The 25744-nt window shown below is 38.3% G+C and overlaps 1 protein-coding gene across 1 annotated transcript in view; it reads left to right on the top strand.

The window, feature by feature from the left end:
* Window positions 1-24910, top strand: part of CLMN (calmin) — an 82938-nt gene extending 58028 nt beyond the window's left edge. The window contains exons 5-13 of the mRNA XM_070931538.1: window positions 2015-2107; window positions 6324-6514; window positions 10287-10480; window positions 11099-11181; window positions 12142-13386; window positions 14862-15049; window positions 17381-17441; window positions 18206-18270; window positions 23740-24910. Coding sequence (XP_070787639.1) covers window positions 2015-2107; window positions 6324-6514; window positions 10287-10480; window positions 11099-11181; window positions 12142-13386; window positions 14862-15049; window positions 17381-17441; window positions 18206-18270; window positions 23740-23902 — 2283 coding nt within the window. The 3' untranslated portion in view covers window positions 23903-24910. The remainder of the gene's footprint in view (window positions 1-2014; window positions 2108-6323; window positions 6515-10286; window positions 10481-11098; window positions 11182-12141; window positions 13387-14861; window positions 15050-17380; window positions 17442-18205; window positions 18271-23739) is intronic.
* Window positions 24911-25744: the final 834 nt, after the last annotated feature.

Here is a 25744-nt window from a genome sequence, read left to right as displayed (position 1 = left end):
AGTTATACAGGCTCCATTTCCAAGATAAAAAGGGCTAAAACATTCCTAAATCCAGAATGTCCAGACAATGTCTAGAAGCTGCTCAGACAGCCACCTCCCTAATTCACTGAATCATAAGGAGGAGATGGTACAGCAAAATCAGATAAGATTCTGTTATTATAACCAGTCTCAGTAAAAGTAGATGTAGATATCCTGGGGAATTGATTATGTGATCTAGTTTACCTAGAGCAGGGGTGTCAAACTCGAGGTGTCATGTTGCCATCACATGATGTATCATGAACTTTTCTGCCCTTTACTAAACTGGGGATAGGGGTGGCCAGCACATGATGCATCCGGCTTGTGAGTCACAAGTTTGACACCCCTGACCTAGAGAAATGATAGTACGGATGGGAGAGAATTTAAGCTGAATCCTACTAACACAGAATTACTGTTTGTCCATTGGGATTCTTTGTTCATTTCAACAATATTTCTGGACAGAGCGGCATTGCACCTGAATGATCAGTTTTGTGACTTATACATTCTTCTGGACTCATAGCTTCTGCTAGAAAAGCAGGTAGGGAGTGGCCAGAGAGGACTTTTTCCAGCTTCAGCTCATGCACCAGTTGGAACCCTACCTGGAGTAGCTCTTGCTACAGTAATTCATGTCCTCACCAAAACTCGCTTGGGCTACTCTACATGCTCTACCTGAGGCTGCCTTTGAAGATGACTTAGAAGCTGCAATTGGTTCAAAATGCAGCAGCCCATGTGATGATCAGTGTTCAACAGACGAGAACATACTACACTAGTGTTGTGGGCCCTGTATTCATTGCAGACAAGTTTCTGAGTGCTATTTAAAGTGCTGGTACTAACCTAGAAAGCCCTACATGGCTTGGTGTCTAGATACCTGCAGGACTGCATGTTCTGAAACAAATTGATTGGACCAGTTTAATCAGCCCATGAAAAACTATAGCATTGCCCCACTTTAGGAAGGCAAAGGGGGGCAAAGCTCAATGGTGCTGCTTTTCACTGATTGGGCTGATTGTTTGGAAGGACCTCCCAATGAGCACCTAGTTTGGCTCCCACCTTGCATGACTTTTGGAAACTACCAGAAAATACAGCTCTTCTGGAGGGCATCTGGATCTTGACACCATAAGTTGTTATTGTTTCTTAGATATTTATCTGTGCATTATTGCAAGCCCTTAGGTATTTTGCAATGTATAATAATCCATCTATGATTATAGCAAGTGTGATAGAGGTGGATTGTGGAGGTCAGAAAAAATAAAATGCACAAGGGGCTGGTAGTGATATTTAGCCTATAAACAGTGACTGACCCACAAAAACAGTTGTTAAATGCAGTATGAATAATTCTAGTCTGGGTAAGACATCTTTCTCTCCTGCTCATGGAGTCCAGAGGTACTTGGGGATCTAAATGTCAGGCCTACATACATTCCTTCAACATGGCCAAGTTCCTTTATGTTGAAATAAAAATAGAAGGATCGTTATCTGTCTTTGCTGCTGGCTGGTATAGAGGAATACCAAGATAACTTGAGGAAAGAATGCATGAATCATTAAATAAAAATCAACTTAGCCCTTGAAGGGAGAAGAGGTATGAAAGTAACTCAAGACAACCCTCATTTGATTCTGTTTGGTTTATGAGGGGCAGAGTGTAAAATTGAGAAGCTTTTAAATAGTCTGTTCCCTGATCTGGCCTCTCTCAAAAAGGCTGACACTTTTTTGTCACCTGGTAAAACAAGGTAGCAAGAAGAGAAAGTGCCAGTCCTACAGGCAAGAAAATATGTGGGGCCATATTACTGTATATTGTAAACTAGCACAGTTTATATAGAAGCGTAGATAAAAACAGTAGTCAGTAGCTATTGCACTGTAAAAAAGCACAATGTGACGAAAAATTGCCTAGTCTTATTGAGAAATGTAGATGGTACATACAGTCTCTAGTTCCACAATTGGAAATCAATTATTTGATGAATATATTTATTTGAAAACATAACTTTGAAAAATGCAAACCATTTTTCTTTAGGTAAAGCTGGTTAGCATTGATGCATCTGAAATAGCAGATGGGAACTCCTCCATGGTACTGGGCCTGATATGGAACATAATCCTGTTTTTTCAGGTAAAAAAATCCAATGCTATAATTCACGTTTTCGCTTTCAACAGAAAACAGATTGATATACAAAAAAGGATACAAATTAAATAGATGCTTGCTGTCATCTGTATTTTTTATTTTTATTTTATTTTTTTGTCTAGCAACATTGCAAAATTTGGACTATGGCAATGATCCCATCACCCGAGCCTTTTTACCTCTTTCTTTTCTCCCTTTTTCTTCCTCTACCTCCTTCTCAGGACATTTCCTTTATCTTCACAAATGGTTTTCTTCATCTAGTTACTTATGTCCAGCCTGACTTAAATGTTTCTGGCTTTCATCCAAATCTTAGATCAGTTTCCAGTCATTGCATTCTTCATTTTAATGGTATGCATCTTGCCAATTATGCTTTAAACAGAGATGCAAAACTTGAGGCCCCAGCTAAGGTTGCAGTTGAACCTCTCAAGTCTCAGATGTAGATTCCAGAAACCCTTACAACAAATTGTCATTTTTATTTTGGTGGAGAGGAAAAATTAACATATGGGGACACTGCATAGTGTTTATGTTATTTAATTTTACTTACATTTACATTTATGTTAAATCAAATGTAAGTGTTATCCTTGGCCCTATCTACTTTTTATCCTGTCCTGTGGTAATTTTTGGAATATGATTCCCAATATGCCACAAAAAACCAAGTGCAGGACTCAGTCAAAAAATAAAGGTTGCACACTGCTTTTTTAAACAGTTGTAGATGTGCATTGTTTCAATGTACTAACACCAAAATTAAACTCTGAAATGTCACACAATGATTTACCCATGTAATCAATATGCTTCCAACTATTTAAAAACATCAGTCCAGAGCAGATCTAACTCGCCCCCTATTTTATGCATTGGGAACCAGATTTTGGCCAATAATACTTCTCGTGCATTTCTACTCTCTATAAATGTTGCTGTTTTTTTCCGCAAATGACCTCTAATGTGATTGAGAGTTCTATTTATGCCACCTTGATAGATTGAAAATACTACCCAATTACTAGACGTGCAAATCAGGACTTGAAAACTTTTCTAAGAAGAAGAACAGCAGGTCCTTCAAACCTAATCAATATTCCTTGAGTTTTACCTAAGCAGATCATATGGCTCTTGAATGAATTTGGACCTTTTCGAGGAGGAGAGAATTGCCAGTTTTGAAGAAAATATTTAATTATAATAACCTATCCAATCTATTGTTTCAGTCAGAGGATTCATACAAATACCACAAATATTTGAAGAATACCAATATGCAACCTTAATTAAAATGTTGAAGTCTGATTTATCTTGGACACATGCTTCTTAAAATTCTTTCTTTTTACAGTCATTTTTATAAAAAAATATTTAAATGCTGTATAACTATGTAATTCTGAATTCTGCATATATTAAAGTTTATCTTTAGGAAAGTCTGGTTGGCACTAGAGATTGTATCTACAGATGGCTTTCAAGTAAACAGGAATTGTTTCTGCTTACTCTAATTTGGGCAACTGACTTATTCCAATTTGGGCAATTAAATTTTGCTAACTCCCAAAGTCACAAAAGTCCCTTCACTTTCTGAAAAGACTTGGGGTTATTGTTTAGATCAGGGGTGTCAAACTCACGGTCTGCAGGCTGGATGCATCATGCACTGGCCGCGCCCACCCCAGTTTAGCGAAGGGGGGGAAGTCGCAGTATATCATATGACGATGCAAGTTTGACACCCCTGGTCTAGATGTTATTTATTTATTTTGATCTATTTATTTTGTATAGCTGCCCATCCCACATACATGGTTATGGGAGAGTCACACAGTTAAAAAAGAAAATCCAAAACAAAACAGATATAAATAATTGAACAATAACAACAAAAACACATTAAAACATATTACAACAATTAGACAATTGTGGATTTAATGTAAGAAAGGTTGGGAGATTTAGAAGTGCTGATCTTCAGGGTATCAAATTAGGAAGTACTTCTCTGGAAACTCAATCCCAGTTTGCTAGATCATCTTAACTCTAATTTTAAGAAAGGCAGTGAAATTTTCAATGACATTTCAGGATTAAGTCCTACATGGGAACTTGATAGCCAGCAGGAGAACACATGAAATTTGTGCCCTCTTGCCACTAATATAATTTAAATAATTTACATTGCTCTCTATTGTAAGCATGTTTCTCCTCAATGTGCAATGAGCAACCACATTTACTTTAAAATAGACAGTATTTTGAAGGGGGAAAACCCCTACTGGTGACAAAGAGAGTTTGTAAAAATCACAAGCATTAGTATTCTCATGAATCTCTTTTAAAAGGTATTAAGTGGAATATTCAGCCTTGCTGATTTAAACTGATTATTTGCCTAAGCGAGATTGGTCAGGTGATGATGATGCAATTGATTAGATTACAGATTAACAGATTTGGAAGAGACCTTGTAGGTCATCTAGTCCAACCCCCTGCCCAATTGCTCAGCCAACTGAACTAAGTTTCCCCCAACAATGGATTTTTGATAGCTTTGTCAAAACTATAGCTAGAAAATATACATACTCATTCAATTAAAAACATCTAACTAGAATGCTTAAAATATTTGTTTTTCCCTCAAAATGGCCAAATCAAAATAGTTTTTCTTTGCTAGGGAAAGGAGAAAAAATAAAACCTGGCAACATAATTTCCAACCAAATGCTTTCTGAGTACTGTATGGGTTTAGAATGGGCCAAACCTGATCAGATAATCATACAGTAGCTGTGTGAATTTGGTAAGGAGAAAAAAATGTTACCGTTTCCTTTCAATTATTTTGCCATTTACTACTTTCCTTCCGGCTGCCCCCATTTCAGCTGCTATTTCCTAAACATGATTATTCCTTTAAAGGTGAGCCAAATTTTCAAATGGCAAAATGGGAGCTAACAAGCCAGGAAACATGAGAAGACATTTCCCGGCCCCACCATCTGTTAAAAAGTAAATATGTCAGGCCTTTGAAAAGCAAAGAGTCTTCCATGCCTGGTGCTGAGTATCACTCATTAAAAGATCAGGTTGTTTATCCTGTTCTGCTGCAAAGTGACATTGGCATTGATTTTAGCATTGTCTTACTGCTATTATGGCATTCCAAAAATACCTTCTTCATAAACTGTAACTAACACTGGACTCCAAACTGAGCCTGCTCCTTGCCACTTGTTATCTCTTTCAAACGCTGGAGTATTTTTTTTTCCTTTCTATCATTTGGTAACTTTCAATCAAAAAGGCAGTTTGCTACATTCTAATAAATCATATGTTATTGCCACATATAAGATAATCAATATTTAGCAGAACTACCTTTCATTTTTCCATGAATGCTTTTGAGGGGGGGGCGAAGAGATGTGACGTCCTATTCTGGCAAAGGCTAGAAGGGTTTGGAGCAGAGTTCATGGGAACACAACTACAGGAAGGCAGAGAGTTACCATAGTTTATACTGATTCCCCTGAAAATCCAATGTTCAGGGAAGTAGGATTCTCAGATAGCAAGGCAGTTACATGAAGGCCTGTAGCACTTAAGAGGGAAATAACAGAAGCACTTTTCTCAAGCAGGCTTTTCGACTGTAATACAATCCCTTCTATGAAGAGAAAGAGATGTGTTTATGGAAAGGTCACTCTGTCCAATAGATAGATGAGTAGATTTATTACAGATTAATCATGATAATAAAAAGAAAAAATTTAAAGTTTACCTTTTCGGTAGTGAGCAAAGACAAATCACATATTGTATATATTTAAATCTTCACTGTGCATCAACATTATTAATGGCTAAGGCTGTTTACTTAGGAATAGTTGCACATTATATTCATTTGCCCCCATTGTAATACCGTATATGCAAATTATTTATTTTTGTAACCTCTTAAAGCTGAGGAAATAATCCACAGAATAAATATGTTACTCTTAAAGTGAGCATGTTTGTGGATTGTTTACTTACAGCATCCATACCTGTAGTTTGGCCCAGATCTGGGCCATGTTACTGCAAAATATTGACTGTTGGAAGGTGGTGTGCATTTTATGATATATATTGGAAAGCAGTTGCCAGTGCTAGTGATGTAGGGCATGGGCAGCTGTTTTCAGATGCATCAAATTGGCCTCAGCTGAACTCTGGGTCTTAGCACTGAAGGGGTGCCTGCAAGCAATCTCTTGCCTAAAGCAATGAAAAGGGCTGATTGTCTGGGAAGCATGACTAGATGATAATGATCTTTGTTTTGTATTTCTGTCCTTAATAATTGCCTTTTTCATTACAGATAAAGGAACTTACAGGCAACCTCAATAGGAACTCCTCCTCATCTAGCCTGTCATCAGGGCCAAGTGGCCCTGATTCGGACACATCTCATCCCAGCACACCTAATGTTGAGAGAAACATGTCTGTTTCGGTGAAGGATCAGCGGAAAGCAATCAAGGCTCTTTTAACTTGGGTTCAAAGGAAAACTAGAAAGTACGTTGATTCCTCTCCTCACTTTTTAAAAACAAAAGTCAATTTCATTGCCTGTTAGAGGGATGAAAAATGTCCTTTTTTTCATCTGTTTAAAGCAATGTAAAGTGGATCTTGTGCAAGAACAGAATGTAACTGACCCTGTTATCAAGCTGATCAGCTTTCCTGATGTTCCTGTTCTGTGATTTTGGTGTTGATAACACTGTTCTGAATTTCCCTGCAATTGATTTCTTTGTGCAAATCCTCATTACTATACAAAGATTATGGAAACCAGAGTGAATGTACCAGTTCTTTCTCTTAGTAGGTATTTTTGGAGAAAGTGGGGAGAGTCATAATTTGTCAGGAAAATTAAACTGGAATTCAGCTTTGTGATTCCAGTCTTCCATTTCTATCCATTAATCTCAAAGAAGAAAGGGGGTATAGTAATCTGTTTGTCTGGAGGGAAGTTCCATTGTCCATAGATTAATTTTCATCTCTATATATGCAGCTTAGAGGTCAATCTTTTGTGCCTGGAATGGTCAGAGATTTCATTCCCAGTTAAAATGCTATTCTAAAATGCAAGCAGCTTCCATGCACCTTCCTTTCCATGTCTTCTTTGTTTAATGACTTCTTACAGAACAGTTGTGAAATGGGTCAGTGGAATGACACTGTTATGCACATCACATTTCTGTAAGAATATATTCTAAATCAGAACTATCTATTTATTTATTTATTTTTTTGCTGGAAAAAAATTATAAAAAGCCCATGGCAATATTTTCAAATATTCATCTTGTGCAAATATAGACATTCACAGCTTAAATCATTTGAATAAACTGTTTACTTGCCCATTAGATTTCAGGAAGCAGTTAATAATTCCTCTACATTATTACAGAGATCAACTTGCCCCGAGTTCTTTCTGTATTTCTGTCTCTACCTAAATTTTAATCTCTACTTTAAAAATTATAAACACCATTACACCCGTAGAGGCATATTTTTGGGATAGGGAGAATTATCCTTTTCTCATTTTTCTGATCATGGAGACCCATTAGTCTACTGTATTTTGAAATCTCAGTGAATTATGACATTGTTTGACATGTCTTGAGCCAAACAGGAAGCAAACTGGGCTACTCACTGATCAGGGGATATTGTCCCTGGGGACTTTCTATAATGTCCAGTCTCAGCTTCCCTTTGCAGCTGAGGATACTGTCCAGCAGTGCTGTCAGTTGATCATGGGATGGACTCAATTCACTTCCCAGATGGAGTCCAAGCTGCATTTTGTGATGGCCATAGAATCAAATACTACTCAGAAGTCATAGAAGGGACTTCTATGGGGCCAATCATTTCAATCCCTAATTTCATGATAGTATTTACGGTAAATACTTCATGTCACACAGGTAATAAACTGTGCTGTAATATCACCAAATGTGTTTGAGCATGGGCCTATTACATTCTTTGTTATAAACAGTTTTATGTCGATGGCATTTCCATGTATGTTAATTTATGATAATTGTCTCTCTGGACAATGGGCATTAGTTACCCTGTTTCCCCTAAAATAAGACATCTCCTGATAATAAGTCCAATTGGGCTTTTGAGTGCATGCACTAAAATAAGCCCCCCCTGAAAATAAGCCCTCCCCAAAAATATTTAAATGCATGCACAGCTGGTCCCCACCATTTCCTCTGGTTTCCTCCACACGCCCCAAAATAATAAGACCTCCCTGAAAATAAGGCCAAGTGCTTATTTCAGGGTTCAAAAAAATGTAAGAAAGGGTCTTAGTTTCGAAGAAACACGGTAAATAAAGGAGGTTTCTGGCTGATGTATATTTTTACATGGAAATGAAAAGCTAGTAAAGCTAGATAATATGTTTAAAACAGCCCTAAATTAATTCACTTAAAATAGGAAGCACATTTAAGCTTTAAGGTGCACCAGAGTTAACCAGCATCAAGTCATATGTATGAATATATTCTTATATTTTTTTTCTTAAACATAAATACTGGCGTGGAATAAATTTTGTTGAAGGATAACATTAAAATTAAAGAACAGTTTCTGGAATTGGGTATAATGAGAAGGACTAGGGATGATATTATAGCAGTGCTCCAATATCTCAGGAGCTGCCACTAAGAAGAAGGAGTCAAGCTATTCTCCAAAGCACCTGAGGGCAAGACAAGAAGCAACGGGTGGAAACTAATCAAGGAGAGAAGCAACCTAGAACTAAGGAGAAATTTCCTGATAGTTAGAACAATTAATCAGTGGAACAACTTGCCTCCAGAAGTTGTAAATGTTCCAATACTGGAAGTTTTTAAGAAGAGATTGGATAATCATTTGTCTGAAATGATATAGGGATTCCTGCCTAAGCAGGGGGTTGGACTAAAAGACCTCCGAGATCCCTTCCAACTCTGCTATTCCATTCCATTCCATTCCATTCCATTCCATTCCATTCCATTCCATTCCATTCCTGGAGGGTCTTATAACTGGAGAGGACAAATCAGCATACAGAGAAGAAGTCCAGAAGCTATCCACATGGTGTTCAAAAAGCAACCTACATACACAGCAGAAGTAACAGTGATAAAAGATAATGTAGATCAACTACAAGCGCAAACAAAAAAAATTGATAAGCAAATAACTGAAATCTTTTTTAAAAATGAAAAACAGGATAGAAGAATATGTATTCTGGACACTAGCAAGACAAAGGAGATGGTGCTGGATTTCTGGAAGCACAGAGAGGAATCTGCTCCATTGTATATCAAGGGGGGCCGTGTGGAGAGGGTTTCCTCTTTTAAATTCTTGGGATTGGGATTGCTTATTAGTCAATCTCACCTGGAAAAACAACACACATCCCTGGTGGTTAGTAACAACGGCTGATGACCTCTATCTATCGGTCTACGATAGAAAGTATTCTTACATACTGAATAGAATAGAATAGAATAGAATAGAATAGAATAGAATAGAATAGAATAGAATAGAATAGAATAGAATAGAATAGAATAGAATAGAATAACAGAGTTGGAAGGGACCTTGTAGGTCTTCTAGTCCAACCCACTGCCCAGGCAGGAAACCCTACACCACTTCAGACAAATGGTTATCCAACATCTTCTTAAAAACCTCCAGTGTTGGAGTATTCACAGCTTATGGAGGCAATTGTATAAGAGTATGGTACGCTGGTTCAACAGCTCCGGACAGGAAGGCACAACAGAGAGTGATTAATTTGGCACAAGAAACCATTGGTTGCCCCCTAACACTACTGGATGACATCACTAGGTCTTGTTGTTTCAGCAGAGTAAGGAAGATACTTAGGGACGATTCACATCCTGGTCAGTGTCTTTTCTCACTTTTACCATTAGGTAGAAGACACAGAAGTATAGCCAGCCGGACAAACAAGTTTAAAAACAGCTTTTATCCATGGGCGGTCAGACTCCTAAATACAACTACAATCACTCCATGCATACATGGAAACATATGACTGGTTTCTCCCTAATTACTTGTATAAGGACCATTTTCTATATAATTCATGTTGTCTTGTATTTTTGTTACGGATTGCACCAGTAGAGGCTAAATCAATTTTGTTGTATATATGTACAATGACAATAAAATTTATTATTTATTATTTTATTCCATTCCATTCCATTGAAATAAATATATGGGGAAAAAACCCTGGAAATTTAGTCGTCAGCTTATAATTGTGTGGTTCAATTTCTAAAGCTGACTTATTTTATTGCAACAATTTTTCATGTTCCAAAAGTTGTTAAGCTTATTGTTTTTGTATTTGAATATTCATAAGTGCCTCTTCTTCTTTTAGATATGGTGTTGCAATTCAGGACTTTACCAGCAGTTGGAGAAGTGGCCTGGCCTTCTTAGCTGTAATCAAAGCAATAGATTCTAGCTTGGTAGATATGAAGCAAGCTTTAGAGAAATCTCCCAGGGAAAACTTAGAGGATGCATTCTGTACTGCACAAGACTATCTGGGTATTCCAAGGCTTCTGGAACCAGAAGGTAGCCTACTCATCTTTGAATGTCACTATATATATATGTATTTGGGGATTGTTATGTATGTTGGACCTGGTCTTTGGGTATTAAGTTAATTTCGTTGTATGGGTATACTGTGTATATACGTACAATGACAATAAAGTTATTGTTGTTGTTATTGTTGTTATTATTTAGCAGAAACAGATAAACATACAGGGCAGATAAATCACAACATGCACTCCACCCTTAAGAGAAATGGTTCAGAAGAAGGTTTAGAACATTCATGGCATTTAATACAAAACAGAATTGATAGCACCATGTTGAGAATCTTCCTAGAACAAAAACCAACCTTATAGATACGAAGGTTATAAAAAAAAGGAAGAAAAATAAATATTTTTTAATTTAGCAAACTCATTATCAGGAAGGATACCAGCACTGGTTACTCTAGAATCATCTTCCAGACCATGCTTGTTCTTTAAAAGAAACTTTTGTACCTGGAGAAGAATATTAAGGTACTAAGATATTAACTGAGAATAAAGTAAAGGTGGCAGTTTTGAAAAGACAGTGTCTTGGAATGGTAATTATTTTTCATTCATGGATGCTTTGGTTAATATTGAAATGATGCTTCATGTGATTTCTTCCCAGACATTATGATTGATTCACCTGATGAGCAGTCCATCATGACGTATGTGGCACAGTTTTTGGAGCATTTCCCAGAACTGGAAGGGGTATGTGTTTTATTTCACTTCACTTTTTAACTTTTTTTCTTTTTAAGATACTTATATAGTATCACTCCTTCTGATTTTCTGATACATTATCATGCTGAATAGATTAAGTAAGGAATGCTTACTGATTTTCAGACTTTAACTTTGTATGATTGTTGCCCACTTCTGTCAGGTTTTGTCAGTTGTTGGTATTAATACTTCAATATATTCAAACTTATGATCATAAGATGATTCAGCTATTATTTTAAATTAAAGTATAATCAAATCACTTATTTTCTACAACGATGCACCATATTGAATTCAGCAAATATCAAGGACTTTGCTGTTCTGGAAAGAAGAAGGTACCTTCATCGTAAATTGCCCAAATTGAGTTGATGATAGTTATGACCATGTGAATCCTTTAAAACCTAATTTAGATTATAAAGATCAACAAAATAGATACTACAGGATATCAGACTTCAGAGACTGGCTTGTTGAAGACATTGGCCCTTGGTATAGAGCTTCCTACAAGGAAAACAAAGTATTCTGAATCTGGTTTTCAAAATATGACAATCAGCATATTGATTAATTCATGCATATAGTCACATTCCCCTACCCTCAATTTTCAGCAAATGAGAATTAAGACATATACTGTCCACTTTTATCTAAGTCTCTGCCCAATGCCTTCCTTCAACTTTTTGTGGTGGAATTGTATTCTATATAGACTTTAAAAAGTAACGTTCACATCTATGCTATGACAGTTTAAAAAAGCAGAACAGATAGACAATCTGTTGGAATTCCTAAATTTCATTCCATTATTATTAGTTGTAGTACAGTTTGCTTGATAAAAACCGTTCATTTATATTGAATTAGAACAATTATTTGCCCAGTGTTTTGGAAAATATAATCATTCAACTTTTTTTCAGGTTCTATGGTTCTATGATTATGTATTCATTATTATTATTTATATTTAATGTCACATAGGAAGACTTTTCAGATCTGGACAAGGAATTTCCAATTGAATCTGCTTATGTCCATTTTAAAGAGATACCTGAGGAAGAAAAACAAGAAAAAGTGTTGCTCCTGAATGAAAATGGAGAACATATATATCCTATTCACCTAGTAGAAAACCAATCACCACCACCCCAAATTGATGATCTTACTTTGCCTCTTGATGAGGAGAATCAAAATTTTCATGCAACAAGTACAGAACCTAATGACAGCCTAGCTGATTATATGGATTCTTCTACAAAAGAACCTCAAAGGCCTAGGTCATTGCCAGTAAGAAGTGTTCAGATCAGCCCCATTGCTAAATTTGCCAACAATGTAAATCAATCTGAAGTAAATCAAGTGAATTTGTCAGCTTCGATAAAGAGTGATGACCTCCCATCAACTGTTCTTATTTACCATAAAGATTCTGTTGACTCTGATGAATTTGACTCTGACATTCAAAAATCATCCAGTGAAATAAAAGAATCACCTGAGAGTAAGATTTGTTCCTTGCCTTGGACTTCCCATTCATCTAAAAATGTATCAGAATATCTGACAAATGAACCTGGGTATGTATCTGAAGAACAAGAGGTCGCACAGAAGTACATATTACAGATGTTGAATCAGGAAATAATATCTAAGCTTACAGAAAATGATGAACCTATGGAACAATCATCTAACTTAAAGGAAATCCCATCTACTAATCAGGAACTTGATGAACATGACATTGAAGATAATTCAGAGGCAATTTATACACCTGAATATGAACCAATCAGTAATACTTCCAAAGACCTTAATATTGCTAATGAAGCACTAATGATGACACCGAATCCTTCCAAAGTTTCCATAATTCCTCATGACCTTTTCTATTATCCACATTATGATGTCTCCATATCAGCACTGCTGGATGCCTTCGCTACCTCCACTTCTGATACAGACCTTTCCTTTTTAGAAAACAGCAAAATCTGCTCAGAAATTCTAGTCGATTGTTTGGCTGAAAATGAGCCCCTTAGCCCAAGCATTGAAGGGAATATTCCCAAACAAGATCTACCAAGCAATATGAAGGATGTGCCAAAAAAAAAGGACAATAAAAGCCCAAGAAAACAGAAAAGAGATTCTCAGAGTCATACCAAATTTTCGTTTAGCAAGTCTGCTGTGGTGGGGAAAAACACACTGCCTCAGAAGAACAACAATATGGCTACCACTGAAAACAATTCTGCGCACCCAGATGCTCATGTGGTAAAGTTAGCTTTTGCCATTACTTGCTTGGTTCAACAAAATAGTTCTTACTTTAACTTGCGCCAGTGGTGGGATTCAATTTTTTTTACTACTGGTCCTGAGGGCGTGGCATGGCTTGGTGGGCATGGCAGGGGAAGGATACTGTAAAATCTCCATTCCTCCCCACTCCAGGGGAAAGTTACTGCAAAATCCCCATTTCCTCTCAATCAGCTGGGACTCTGGAGGCAGAGAATAGATGGGGGCGGGGCCAGTCAGAGGTGGTATTTACCGGTTCTCCGAACTACTCAAAATTTCCACTACCGGTTCTCCAGAACTGATCAGAACCTACTGAATACCACCTCTGAGATTTCACACAACCAGAGCTACAAAACAACTTAGTTTACGTAGGTAAAACCTGGCTAGAAAGAATATGCACATAAAAGCCTACGAAAAAGAAAAAGACACATTATACCTTTACAGGGGGAATATTTGAGAAGTGGGTGTGGCTCACTGACGAAGCCTTATAAGGCAGAAATAGCTATTTGAGTCTCCCAGAGAGCAACACAGAGTTGCAGTTTGTCAACAGAGAAAAAAAGCCCTGAAGCTTGTGAATGAGATTTCACACAACCAGAGCTACAAAACAACTTAGTTTACGTAGGTAAAACCTGGCTAGAAAGAATATGCATATATATATATATATATATATATATATATATATATATATATATATATATATATATATATATATATATATATATATATATATTTCTTTTAATTCATAGGTATAAATGTGCGATATTTTGGAATCAGGGTTTTTTCCTATGTTGAAAGATGTTAAAATGGCCATGGTGGGATGAAATCTCTATTCATCGCTTTCAGGCCTGACAGACATTTTATGTTGTTTCTTCTGAGACTTATGGGAGACTGGGATAGCACTATTTCGGCCTTCTTGGACCTCTTCAGCCAGACACACCCATAAGTCTCAGAAGAAACAACATAAAATGTCTGTCAGGCCTGAAAGCGATGAATAGAGATTTCATCCCACCATGGCCATTTTAACATCTTTCAACATAGGAAAAAACCCTGATTCCAAAATATCGCACATTTATACCTATGAATTAAAAGAAATATATATATATATATATATATATATATATATATATATATATATATATATATATATATATATATATATATATACACACACACACACACACACACACACACACACACACTTGTTTCTATGATATGTTGTTGGTAGATGATTTGGACAGCACTCTGCAAGGGATTATAACATGATTGACAAAAATGTATGTAGTTGCTAAGAATTGACACTAACGATGACACATTATCAATTAAACAAACTCTGCAAGTAAGAAAATAGGATATCACCCTCTAATGAATTTAACAATTACATGTATTAAAGAAGATAAGTTCCTGGTGGAAGAATATAATTCATATGTTTTCAATCTGAACATTTTACACTCTTTTTATAGATTATGGAAAACCAATCTGATACTGCAGCTGAAGAAAGAAAGCTGCCAGAAGAAAGAAGTAAAAAGAAAGAAAAAAGGAAGAACAAAGCAATCTTCCAAGGAGAAAGTCCCCAGAGCTCAAAACCTGGCTTTACCCGGTTAATAGATAAGCTGGAAGAGGAATCAATAGACCATCTGGCTCTGTCAAGGTGCTTTCTGGCCCCACCTACAGAACTTGTCTTGCCACTTTCCTTGCCCAGTTTCTAGCTAAAGCATAGTTACAAGCCATATCTCACATTTTACTGGTCTTCTTGGCTACAGTCCTAAAAACTATAGCATGGGAAATGAGTAGGAAAGAGAAAATATACATCCAGATGGATTTTGGAAGGACATGATATGGCCAACATTTAAGCATATCAAAGGTGATATCATTGGGTACACGGCTTTCCAGGGAAATTAATAGGGCATAAACTATCATTCTTTCATTAAAAAATTGAAAACTGAATTTGATATTGTATTTTTAAAGTTTTGTTTAGTTATTGTATAATAAAGCAAACAGAAATAGTTGGGTGTAGTGGTTAAGGTATTGGCTAGTAATCAGAGGACTGTAACTTCTAGTGCTGTCTTAGGCAAAAAAGCCAGTTGGTTGGCCTTAGTCTTCATCTCAGCCCTAGAAAGGAGGCAATGGCATATCACTTCTGAAAAACCTTGCCAAGAAAACTGCAGGATCTATCTAGACAGTCTCCAAGAATCAGACACAACTGAACAGAAGGAAAAGCAATTGAAAAATAAAACAAAATATGTTTTCTTCATCAACATCTGAGTATATATGAGCCGTGGTGGCGCAGTGGTTAGAATGCAGTATTGCAGGCTAACTCACTGCTCACTCCAGGAGTTCGATTCTGAATGGCTCAAGGTTGACTCAGCCTTCCATCCTTCCGAGATTGGTAAAATGAGGACCCAGATTGTTGGGGGCAATATGCTGACTCTAAACCGCTTACAGAGGAGGCTATAAAGCACTGTAAAGTGGTATATAAGTCTAAGCACTATTGCTATCTGAGTATTACTGTCTCCTCCTCCTCCTCTCAATGTACCTTGGGAAGATATTTTTTTGACCATCCATTGCATTTGTTTTTCACTGAATCATTTAGTTGTGCTTTTGTTTTTGTTGTTATTGTAGAATTTAATATTTTTAATTGCTTATGTTTTATGGCAGCTGGTCACCTAGAAGAATAGGTAGGTCACTTTCCTTTAAAAATGGATTCATTCGTCCATAGAATCAGCCGTACTCAAAACAATACCTGAATATATTTTCACTGCTACTTCATTATAGCTGCCTGGGATTGTTCTCTAACTAGAAGATCAATAATGCAACATATGCAGCAGACTAAGAATCCCTTGTGATCTGCTAAGCTACATGCAGGATTTTTTTATGAGAATTACTCATTTACCAAGGTTTTATCAAAGTTCTGTTAGAATACCATCCATGACTAGGCTAGATCTTTAAAGTGAATTTATCTCAGTTTACTGTTTGGGAAATCAATAGCCTTTAGAGATACATCTTTTTTCTTTTTTTAATTCTGTGAAGATGAGCTGAGGAAGTCAAAAGAAAGAGGAGGAAGGAAGGAAGCCATTTCCTTCCTAAGGCACTTGGTGGATTCATATGTGTTTTGATATCGTTCTCCTTAGCCCATCATTCAGCACACTGAATCAAACGGGCCAAATTTAATATTCTGCCTAATCCCTTATTGATTAACCCTTCTCCCAACTGCATTTTCACTCAGCAGCATCCCTGGCTTTCAGTAGTTTCTGCTACCTCTTCATCTTCTCTATTTCCTTTTTTTTGGGCAAATCAATGGGGTTATGTTAAACACACCTCATGTCATGGCTTTCCTTAAGAATATGTTTCTTCTTAAGAACTATTTATGCTGCCATGTTGAGATAAATAGGTGAATACAGTGGAAAGTATCTACTGCACTTTTGATGCATGGAGTTGGGAGTTGGCTTACTTTCCCGCCAAGAGTAGTAAGAGTGTTCCAAAACATCCTTTATTCAAGTAGATTGAAACTATTAATAAATATTAATAAACTATTAATAAATTGTAGCTAAGTAGAAATGTTAAAGTGGAAATGTTGAAGTGATAACATGGATTGCCTTAGACATACATTTAGGATAATTTTGGGATCTGAATAGTTGAAACGTGAGAAATGTGTTGTATCACTGGAGATATTTTTCTTTTAAACCATCCTTCTCCAGCACATCTTCTAGATGAGTTAGATTATAATTCACTCACCAATATTTTGGTCATTGTATTTTATCTGAATGGGGATAATTAATTAAATTTACATGCCACCCATCTCACTATCAAGTGACAATATCATAAAAGCAAAAAATTAAAAAAATATTAAAATATTAAAGATTGACAATATAAGTCTTATTTCTATACCTAAATCTTTTCAGGCTTGGGAAGTCTGCAACAATATTAGGATGTTTTTCCAAATCATGGTTGACTTACATATGGATTCATTTATGCATTTCAGGATCAGCCACAGTGATCCCAATATTGTGTACCAAATAAACACTACTGATTCAACAATTAAGGTAAGCAAGTGAACTTTTACTTCTGTAACTAGCCTGTACTACTCTTACTATTTATCTAAATGAAATTGAAATAGCATAGTTTTAAATACTTCCAGTGGAGCAATCAGTCCTGTCTGTTAACATGCTCCAAACTTGATTTGAAACCCCTGGCTTATTCCAAGCACACCAGATAGGAATCACAATTAGATAAAATTAATATTACCTGCATTTAATTAATCAAATCTCATGTTCATTTGTCATTCATATTGTCCAAATATCTGGCTGTGACAAAACTGCACATCATTTTAAATTATCAGCATCATAAATGAGTCTATTGTATAATATACCTCTTCAATATTATGTCCCTCAAAGAGTTGAACTACAATTTGAGACCAATTCTCACATTTACATTTGCAAGTATCCTGAAGCAAGATTATATGCACAGTTGTCGTTTGACTTAGTGATTATTTCACTTAACAATGAAGTTGCCAGTCCCAATTGTGATTACTAAACAAGAACTACCTATATTAAGAGCTGACTTCCAAGACAGTTGGCTTATTAAGGCCCAGTCTGAAGTGGTATAACAGACTGATATTAAAGTTATAAATGTACTTATATTAGTAAATGCCCATGTCATTCTCAGATTCATTTAGACAGGATAAATGATACAATTCAATGCGCGCGCACACACACAAAAACAACTTTAGTTGTGCTGTTATCATCTACTTTAAAGCTTAGCCTATATAGTTATAATATGGCTACACTTTTGGATTTTATATTTTTAGGAAAATGGCAGGCCTGGTGTACAAAAGAGCATAATCCCAAGCGAATATCCAACTCCTGCTATCAGGTAGGTATATTGTTTCATTTTTGTACATCGAGCCTTAAGAACAAAGATAACATTTGGTTGACTGAAAAGTACCTTTAATCATATTGGTATTCCTCTCTAGAATGCCTAACCAAAATTATATTATATAACTGTAGGTAGTCCTCGATTTATGACAGTTCATTTAATAATAGTTAAATGAATGATGGCCTTGGAAAAAAGTGACTTATGATCTGTTCTGAAAATTTTGACCATCACACCACCCCATAGTCATGTGATCATAATTTGGGCACTTGACAACTGACTTGCATATACAACAATTGCAACAACTTGCAGCACATGATCACAATTTGCAATCTTTCCAGCTGGCTCCTAACAAACAAAGTCAATCAGGGAAGCTATATTTGCTTAATGATTCATTTAACAACCATGCAATTCACTTACCAACTATTGTGATTCACTTAAAGCCTGGGATAACAATGGTCATAAAATCGGTTCTGGTCATGTGATGGCTCACTTAATAACCGCATTAGCAGCCAAAACTCCATTCCCAGTTGTGGTCATTAATAGAATAAAACTGGATACTTAGCAATCATAGAGTCAAAATATCCTTGCTTTTTGTTAAATATGAGCATACCAATTGTGATGCTCTTCAAATAGTAAAGTTGAAAGATTTGAAGGATGAGAATGGCGGGAGATGAGGCTGATGGATGGCAGACCCAGATTTTTAACACTTTATAATGTTGGTTTGAAATCAGATTCGCATTGTGGGTCTATTGCAATATTGGTTAAATATTAACCAATTATTAATCACTAATCTGTTTCCCATTTTGACATACTGAGAAACGTAGTAGTGAGGGAAATGCAGTAAGTGATGCAGCAAAATATAACCTTGTGATTATTTTTGTTTTTTCCTGGTTTGCTACTGCTGGCTCAGAGTAGGCTCAGCAGAGCTTTCGATTTTTCCACTCTATTGGCAGCTGGTTGGTTTCAGAAATGTGTGGCAGCATCTTTTCCCAGATTTGGCGCCCACAAATGTATGGACTTCAGCTCCCTGAATTTACAAAACAGCCATGCTGGCTGCAGAATTCCTGGAGCTGACAAGCACAACTCTGAAGGGCATCCAAGATTGTAAGAGTGATCTATATTCTCTCTCTCTCTGCACGTGTTCAAAAATTATGCTAAGCCATGGTTTGTTTAACCGTGTGGAATAAACTGTAATTCCTAAGTAAGTTCTTTTCAAAATGCTTGCCTCTGTAATCTGAACATTGGGTATAGATCTTAAAATATAAAATAATTGTGTCAGAGTGATATTTACTATTCCAGACATCATAATGCAGTTAATTAGGGAGTCATTACCTACAGCTGTTTATGAAGTGTATCTGCAGCCCCTCTTTGGTTATTTTATGATGTGTAGAATTCTCATCGTTGTTGAAGACAGAATTTCTTCAGATCCCTTACAAGCCATACCAATTTCCCTCTCCCTCTGTAGTTTCTTGAAAGTCTCATTCTGAACTCATCCGAGCGAAAGGGTGGTTTGTGGTCTTCCCTTCCTTTCCTCTCTCCCCTGTCCATTCATCAGCCTGCTTCATTAATAGCATGCTCTATCCAGAAAGCACAACTGAATTTTGCAGGATCCAATCTGAATCGATCACCGGGACCAGAGGTTTTGTCTTTCAAGCTTTCAGACTCGTTCTGGAGCAAGAATACAAGAGAGGAGTCAGACGAGGAAACCCGAACTCATTGGTAGCCTCGCACCGCAATGAACAAGGACACACATTCAATTTGCAGCTACTAAGATTGTTGGATGAGCAGGCAAAAAAACAGCCAGGGAAGTGATTGAAGCCTGGGAAACAGGATCCTCGTCAGTCAATAGGAGTCTTGATTTACCACCAGACCAGGGGTGAAATCTAAAAATTTTCGCTACCGTTTCTGTGGGCATGGCTTAATTAGTGGGCAGGGCTTGGTGGTCAGGTGACTGGGTGGGCATGGCTTGGTGGCCAGGTGGGCGTGGCCAAGTCGACATCACTTCTTTGCCCTTTTTTAAACTACAAAACACAACACAACACAACTGGCTCACCCACAATGTAAAAGCAGCTGTGCTAGACCCAAAATGGCCCCTGCAACAAGCAGGAACCTCACACAGCCACAAAAAGTCCAAAAAACCAACTTTCACACTTTACACACACAAAATTCCACATATAGCTTTGTGAGATTTTGTGTGTTTGTGTAGTTAGAGTGAAACACTACAGAAACACACAAAATCTCAGAAAGCTGCACAAATATTATTTTATTTTATTTTATTTTTATATAAAAGCAGCTAAATTTAAAACTTCCTAAACTTTAAATGGCTAGGTCTAAAACAAGAACAACTAAAAAAAACCCCAATTAACTATTTTTTTAAAGCTCCCAAAGGGGAAAAAAATGAAAAAAATGGGAAAAAATACCCAATTGAAGGGACAAGGCAGGCAGGCAGGCAGGCAGATAGACTGCTGACCGATGAGCTTGATTGCAGGCAGAGAGATTCAGTTGCTTGCTGATGCAATGGATTGCAGGGGTTACAGCAAGCGAAGCAAGGCAGGCGTTGCAACCAGAGGCTCAAGATTCAGTCCGAAGAGTGAAGATAAACAAGCTAGAGGCTGGGGGGGAAGGGATTTTTGCTACCAGTTCTCCGAACTCCCCGCCGCCATCACTACCTACTCGCCCGAGCCAGTCCGAACCGGGAACATTTCACCCCTGCACCAAACTATCAAGTACTTAGAAGGTGAGGGTTCGGCAGCACAAGCAACTACAGCTAATGAGTTAAAAACCAGCCATCAACACACTCCAATCAATATCTAAAAAGCCACTTGCAACAGGCATTATAAATACACAGAACAGCACTCTGCTAAAGACAAGTTCCCTGAAGATGGGCTCCAGCACAAATCCGAAAGCTCGGAAGACAAAATCTCTGGTCCCAGTGACTGATCCAGGTTGGATCCTGCAACCTTATCCTGGGACAACGTTCATTTGTGACAACTTTTATTTGTTTATATTGATGATATCTATTATAGAGCATCCTCGAAGGTCTTGTTTCAAAAGCCTTAACAATTTAAATTGCAACAGAGCAGTGGGTGCATAGGTAAAGAGAGGATGAAATAGGGTATAGAAATAAGTTGTGCCTGGGATTTTATATAATTATTCTTGCCTCTCTCAACTACTTTATAGTGTATTTATATATAATATTACAATGGTTCTCAACCTGTGGTCTGGAGACTCCTGGGGGCCCCCCGATGCTATCATGGGGTCTGTGCAGGCTTGAAGAAATGTTATGATTTAAATATTGAGTTAAGTTCTGGGGATCTGTGGCCACAAAAGGTATTTAAAGGGCTCCGTGGTGAAGAAAAAGGTTGAGAACCATTGCAGTATTACGTGGCATACTGCAGTGGCATACAGGGATAAATTACTGTATTTTTCGCACTATAAGACGTACTAGACCATAAGGCGCACATTAGCTTTAGAGGAGAAAAAGAAGGGGAAAAAATCTGCCTCTGCCTCCCAGCAGCCATCTGGTATTTTTCTGGCTAGCATCCTTACAGCAAATAGCCTGGTCAGCTTCAGCACATTATTGCAGCCCCAGCACGTGGCTTGTCAGGGTTCTGCTTCGTTGCGCCCATCACTGGTCAACTGAGCTGAGCTGCTGCCACAAGGGAATGCTGGAGCCTTCACTGCCAAGCAGCTGATCGATGGTTGGATCGGCCTTCCAGAATACTGCTGATCAGCTGTTCTAGGCGGCAGGGATCGCCACCACTACCTATCACCGCCGCCTCTTGCTGATTGCTGCTGCCGTTCGCCACCTATCATTGCCAGTGTGGCGGCAGCAATCGGTGGCAGCGGCGATAGGTGGTGGCTGTGATCCCTGCCGCCTAGAACAGCTGATCGGCAGTATTCTGGGAGACCGGTCCAACCGCCTATTGGTTGCTCGGCAGCAAAGGTTTGTTCCAGTGTTCCCTGGCGGCCATGACAGGCGGTGATGGCGGTAACAGGCGACAGTGGCAGTGACAAGTTGGTGAACACTGCCACCACACCAACCCCCCTCCCCCCACTGCAATATTTGCTCTATAACAGGGGTCACCAACCTTTCAGACCTCAGGGACCACTAAATTCATAATTATAAATCCTGCGGACTACTAATATGAATCCAGCGTGCTGCTCGCTGAAGCGCCTGGACTCATAGTGACGAGATGGGGACCTTCAGGCACTTAGCTTGGCTGCCTGTTAGACACTCAAAGAGCCATTTGGACCTGTTTCCCACAGAAAACAAAACACTGGGATCACTCATCTCTCTCTCATCTCTCTCTGTATCTCTTTCTCTCTCATCTTTTTCTTTCTCAGTATCTATCTCTCATCTCTTTTTCTCTGTCCCTCTCCCTCTCCTTCTCTCTCTCTCCCCTCTTCTTTCTCTCGCTCATCTCTCCCGTCTTCTCTCTCCCCCTCCTCTTCCCTCTCTTCTTTCTATCCTTTCTGTCCCTATCTGTCTCTCATCTGTCCTCTCTCTCTCATCTCTCTCTCTTTCTCTGTCTCTGTCTGTAACTCTCTCTTTCTGTCTCCCTCTCTCTCATCTCCCTCTCTCTTCCCCCTCTCTCTTTCTGATTCTCCGGTGCAACCGAGGTGCATGCAGCACCAACAAGGGCTGGAAGAAACGCCTGCGAGACCCAGCAAGAATGAAGCTTTGCTCCCGCTCTGAAATATGGAGTGAATTTCCATCCCCTGCCCTTCCCTTCTCAGGCCAGGCGAGAAGTGATTGGGAGGGCGAGGGGCAGGGACAGCCAGTGGTGGGATCATCCAACAGGAAGCCACAGCAGGGGGATGAAAGAGCCATGGGTTGCCAACACCCGTTACTTTGGCACGTCTGCGCCGCCACCCCCCCTTGCTGCAACAGCACCATTACCTCATTCCACTCAGCCACGAGCTGCCCTACTCCTTGCACATTCACCACCTGCAAAGTTGCAAGTTGCATGTACCTCCCTCTACGGTAAAATTTCCAGCCCGACCATGAGCTGCCTGGCCAGTCCCATATTCCAGAGCTCTAGTCACAGGACTGCCCATTGGTAATCCCGGAACAGCTCCTCCACCCGGGGATGCTGTGGACCACCAAAATTTTCTCACATACCACCAGTGGTCCGCAGACCACTGGTTGGTGACCTCTGCTCTATAAGACACACAGACATTTCCACCCACTTTTTTTGGGGGGGTCTTACAATGCGAAAAATATGGTAAATTGGACCACCAGTTAACAAAGAACCAAATTTGGGGTACAGAATTCTTTCCTTAGAATTTAATGGATAATAGTTGAAGTACCTGGGAGATACTTCGGTGGAAGGTGGGGATTCAAAGGCCTTATCTTTAATAGTCCTCTAGTGACTATTCTAATGTCTGGCTATTTGGAAAAGGGTCATCACTGATCATCTGGCTCATGGGCATTTGTAATTTAACTTTCTCCACTCTTTCCAGGAAGAGAAAAGACCTTGAAGAGGAAGACATTCTAGAGAAGGAACTTTTATGTAGAAGCTCTTCACGGACAGACCAGCCTGAGCTGTTTTACTTCATTATTTTCCTCTGGGCAATAGTTTATTGCTTATTACTCCTTCCACAGCTTGTTAGCAGCCCACTTTGATCTCTGTGAATGCATCAGAGTAATAAAAGATAGCCACTTGAGGTTTATGTTTATGTGGCCATAATCCTTTCTTCAGGATGTAGTAATGCCTGCCAAAATAACCGGGTCAGGATTAAGAAGGAAGAGATTAAAACCTACTTGGGTTCTTTTTGTTCCTGCAAAGACCAACCAGAAGCCCATTAGCAGAATAAGGCAAAAGCAGTGGTGAAATCCAACTTTTTTTACTACAGGTTCTGTGGGTGTGGTGTGGCTTGATGGGCATGGCAGGGGAAGAATACTGCAAAATCTCCATTCCCACCCCACTCCAGGGGAAGGATACTGCAAAATCTCCATTTCCTCCCCACTCTGGGGCCAGCCAATGGTGGTATTTGCCAGTTCTCCGAACTACTCCAAATTTCCGCTACCGGTTCTCCAGAACCTGTCAGAATCTGCTGGATTTCACCCCTGGGCAAAAGCATCTCCTTGCTCATATTATCTTAGCAATGGATACTCATATACGTATTCCCTGTGATAATTTGTAGTCATTTTGATTAATAGTCACTGGTAACCTTAGTCTTTGTGAATTGATCTAATCCTCTTTTAAAACTGCCCAAGTTGGGGGCATTACTACATACTGTGACAGCAAATTTCATAGACCTCCTGAAGGAAATATTTTTGTCTATTCTGTCCTGATCATCTATCATTCAACTGCATTGGAAACTATAGTTTTAGTACTGATATAATGAATGAAAAAAATATTCTATTTTGTTCAAGTTGCATAACTTAACATTGGCATCTCCTTCCTCACCTTTTTCTAAATCAATAAGCTCAGATCTTGTAATCTTTTCTTATTGGGCTCAGAGCTGGTTCCATGGGTATTCTTATTTTACTGTTGCATTATATGACCTTTTGTGTACATAATATATATTTGTATAGAGAGATCTACACAGAGTGAAGACATTCGGTTAATGAATTCAGAATTTTTGTACATTTATGCCTTGCTTTGTAGGATGCAAAATAAAATGAACTATCTTGTAGGGAAATCTGTATTTAGAGTGTTTTGGTATTTCTTCAAAATTTATTCCTTTATTTCTAGCTTATTTGCACATCCATGAAATCTAATACATATACCTAGAACCAATATAGGGTAGTGGCTGAGATAATGGACTAGGACTGGAAGGACCCAGATTCTAATCCTCCCTCAGGCACAGAAACCAACTGGGTAACTTTGATCCAGTCACTCTCTCTCAGTCCTAGATAGAGAACTTGAAAACCAATTCTCTACCAACCCACACTGGACAAATGTGGTAATTATGCTCCACAACCTTCAGTGCAGAGACCTTGATACTGCAGTGGATTGATTTGGGCTAATATGCATACACACATACCCAACCATTTTGAATTGGCACCAAGATTTGTTTCAAAACCATAGTTTGGGATTAGCCTCTCTCTCCCTCCCTCCCTCCCTCTCTGTATGTGTGTTTCACCAATATTGGAGCAAAGGATTTTGCTGGTGGTTGTTGACATAACAATCTTTTAATCTTGTCTTGATTAATAAAATAATAAAAGTCTTGAGACTATATCCAATAAGAACAATGCCATTTACCAGCTCCTTTATTTGGCAGAATATGGATGGGGATGCCAGCAAAGTTTTTATCACCTCAAGGGAACAGATAGCACTTTCTTTCAGCCATGGGGAAAAGCCTGTGACTCTCATATTAGAAAAAGTTGGGAAGCACTCTGTGCTATTTTGGAGATAACTTATACATTATCTCTGCTGAAGCTGGCTGGGGAATTCTGAAAGTTGAAGTCCACATCTTAAAGTTGCCAACATTGAGAAACTCTGGACTGGATAGTGGATTA

This window comes from Pituophis catenifer, unplaced genomic scaffold (assembly GCF_029215685.1).
Source record: "Pituophis catenifer annectens isolate HBS135680 unplaced genomic scaffold, rPitCat1.0.hap2 SCAF_1, whole genome shotgun sequence".
In the NCBI taxonomy this organism is placed as follows: domain Eukaryota; kingdom Metazoa; phylum Chordata; class Lepidosauria; order Squamata; family Colubridae; genus Pituophis; species Pituophis catenifer.
This window is presented reverse-complemented; position numbering and strand designations above follow the sequence as displayed.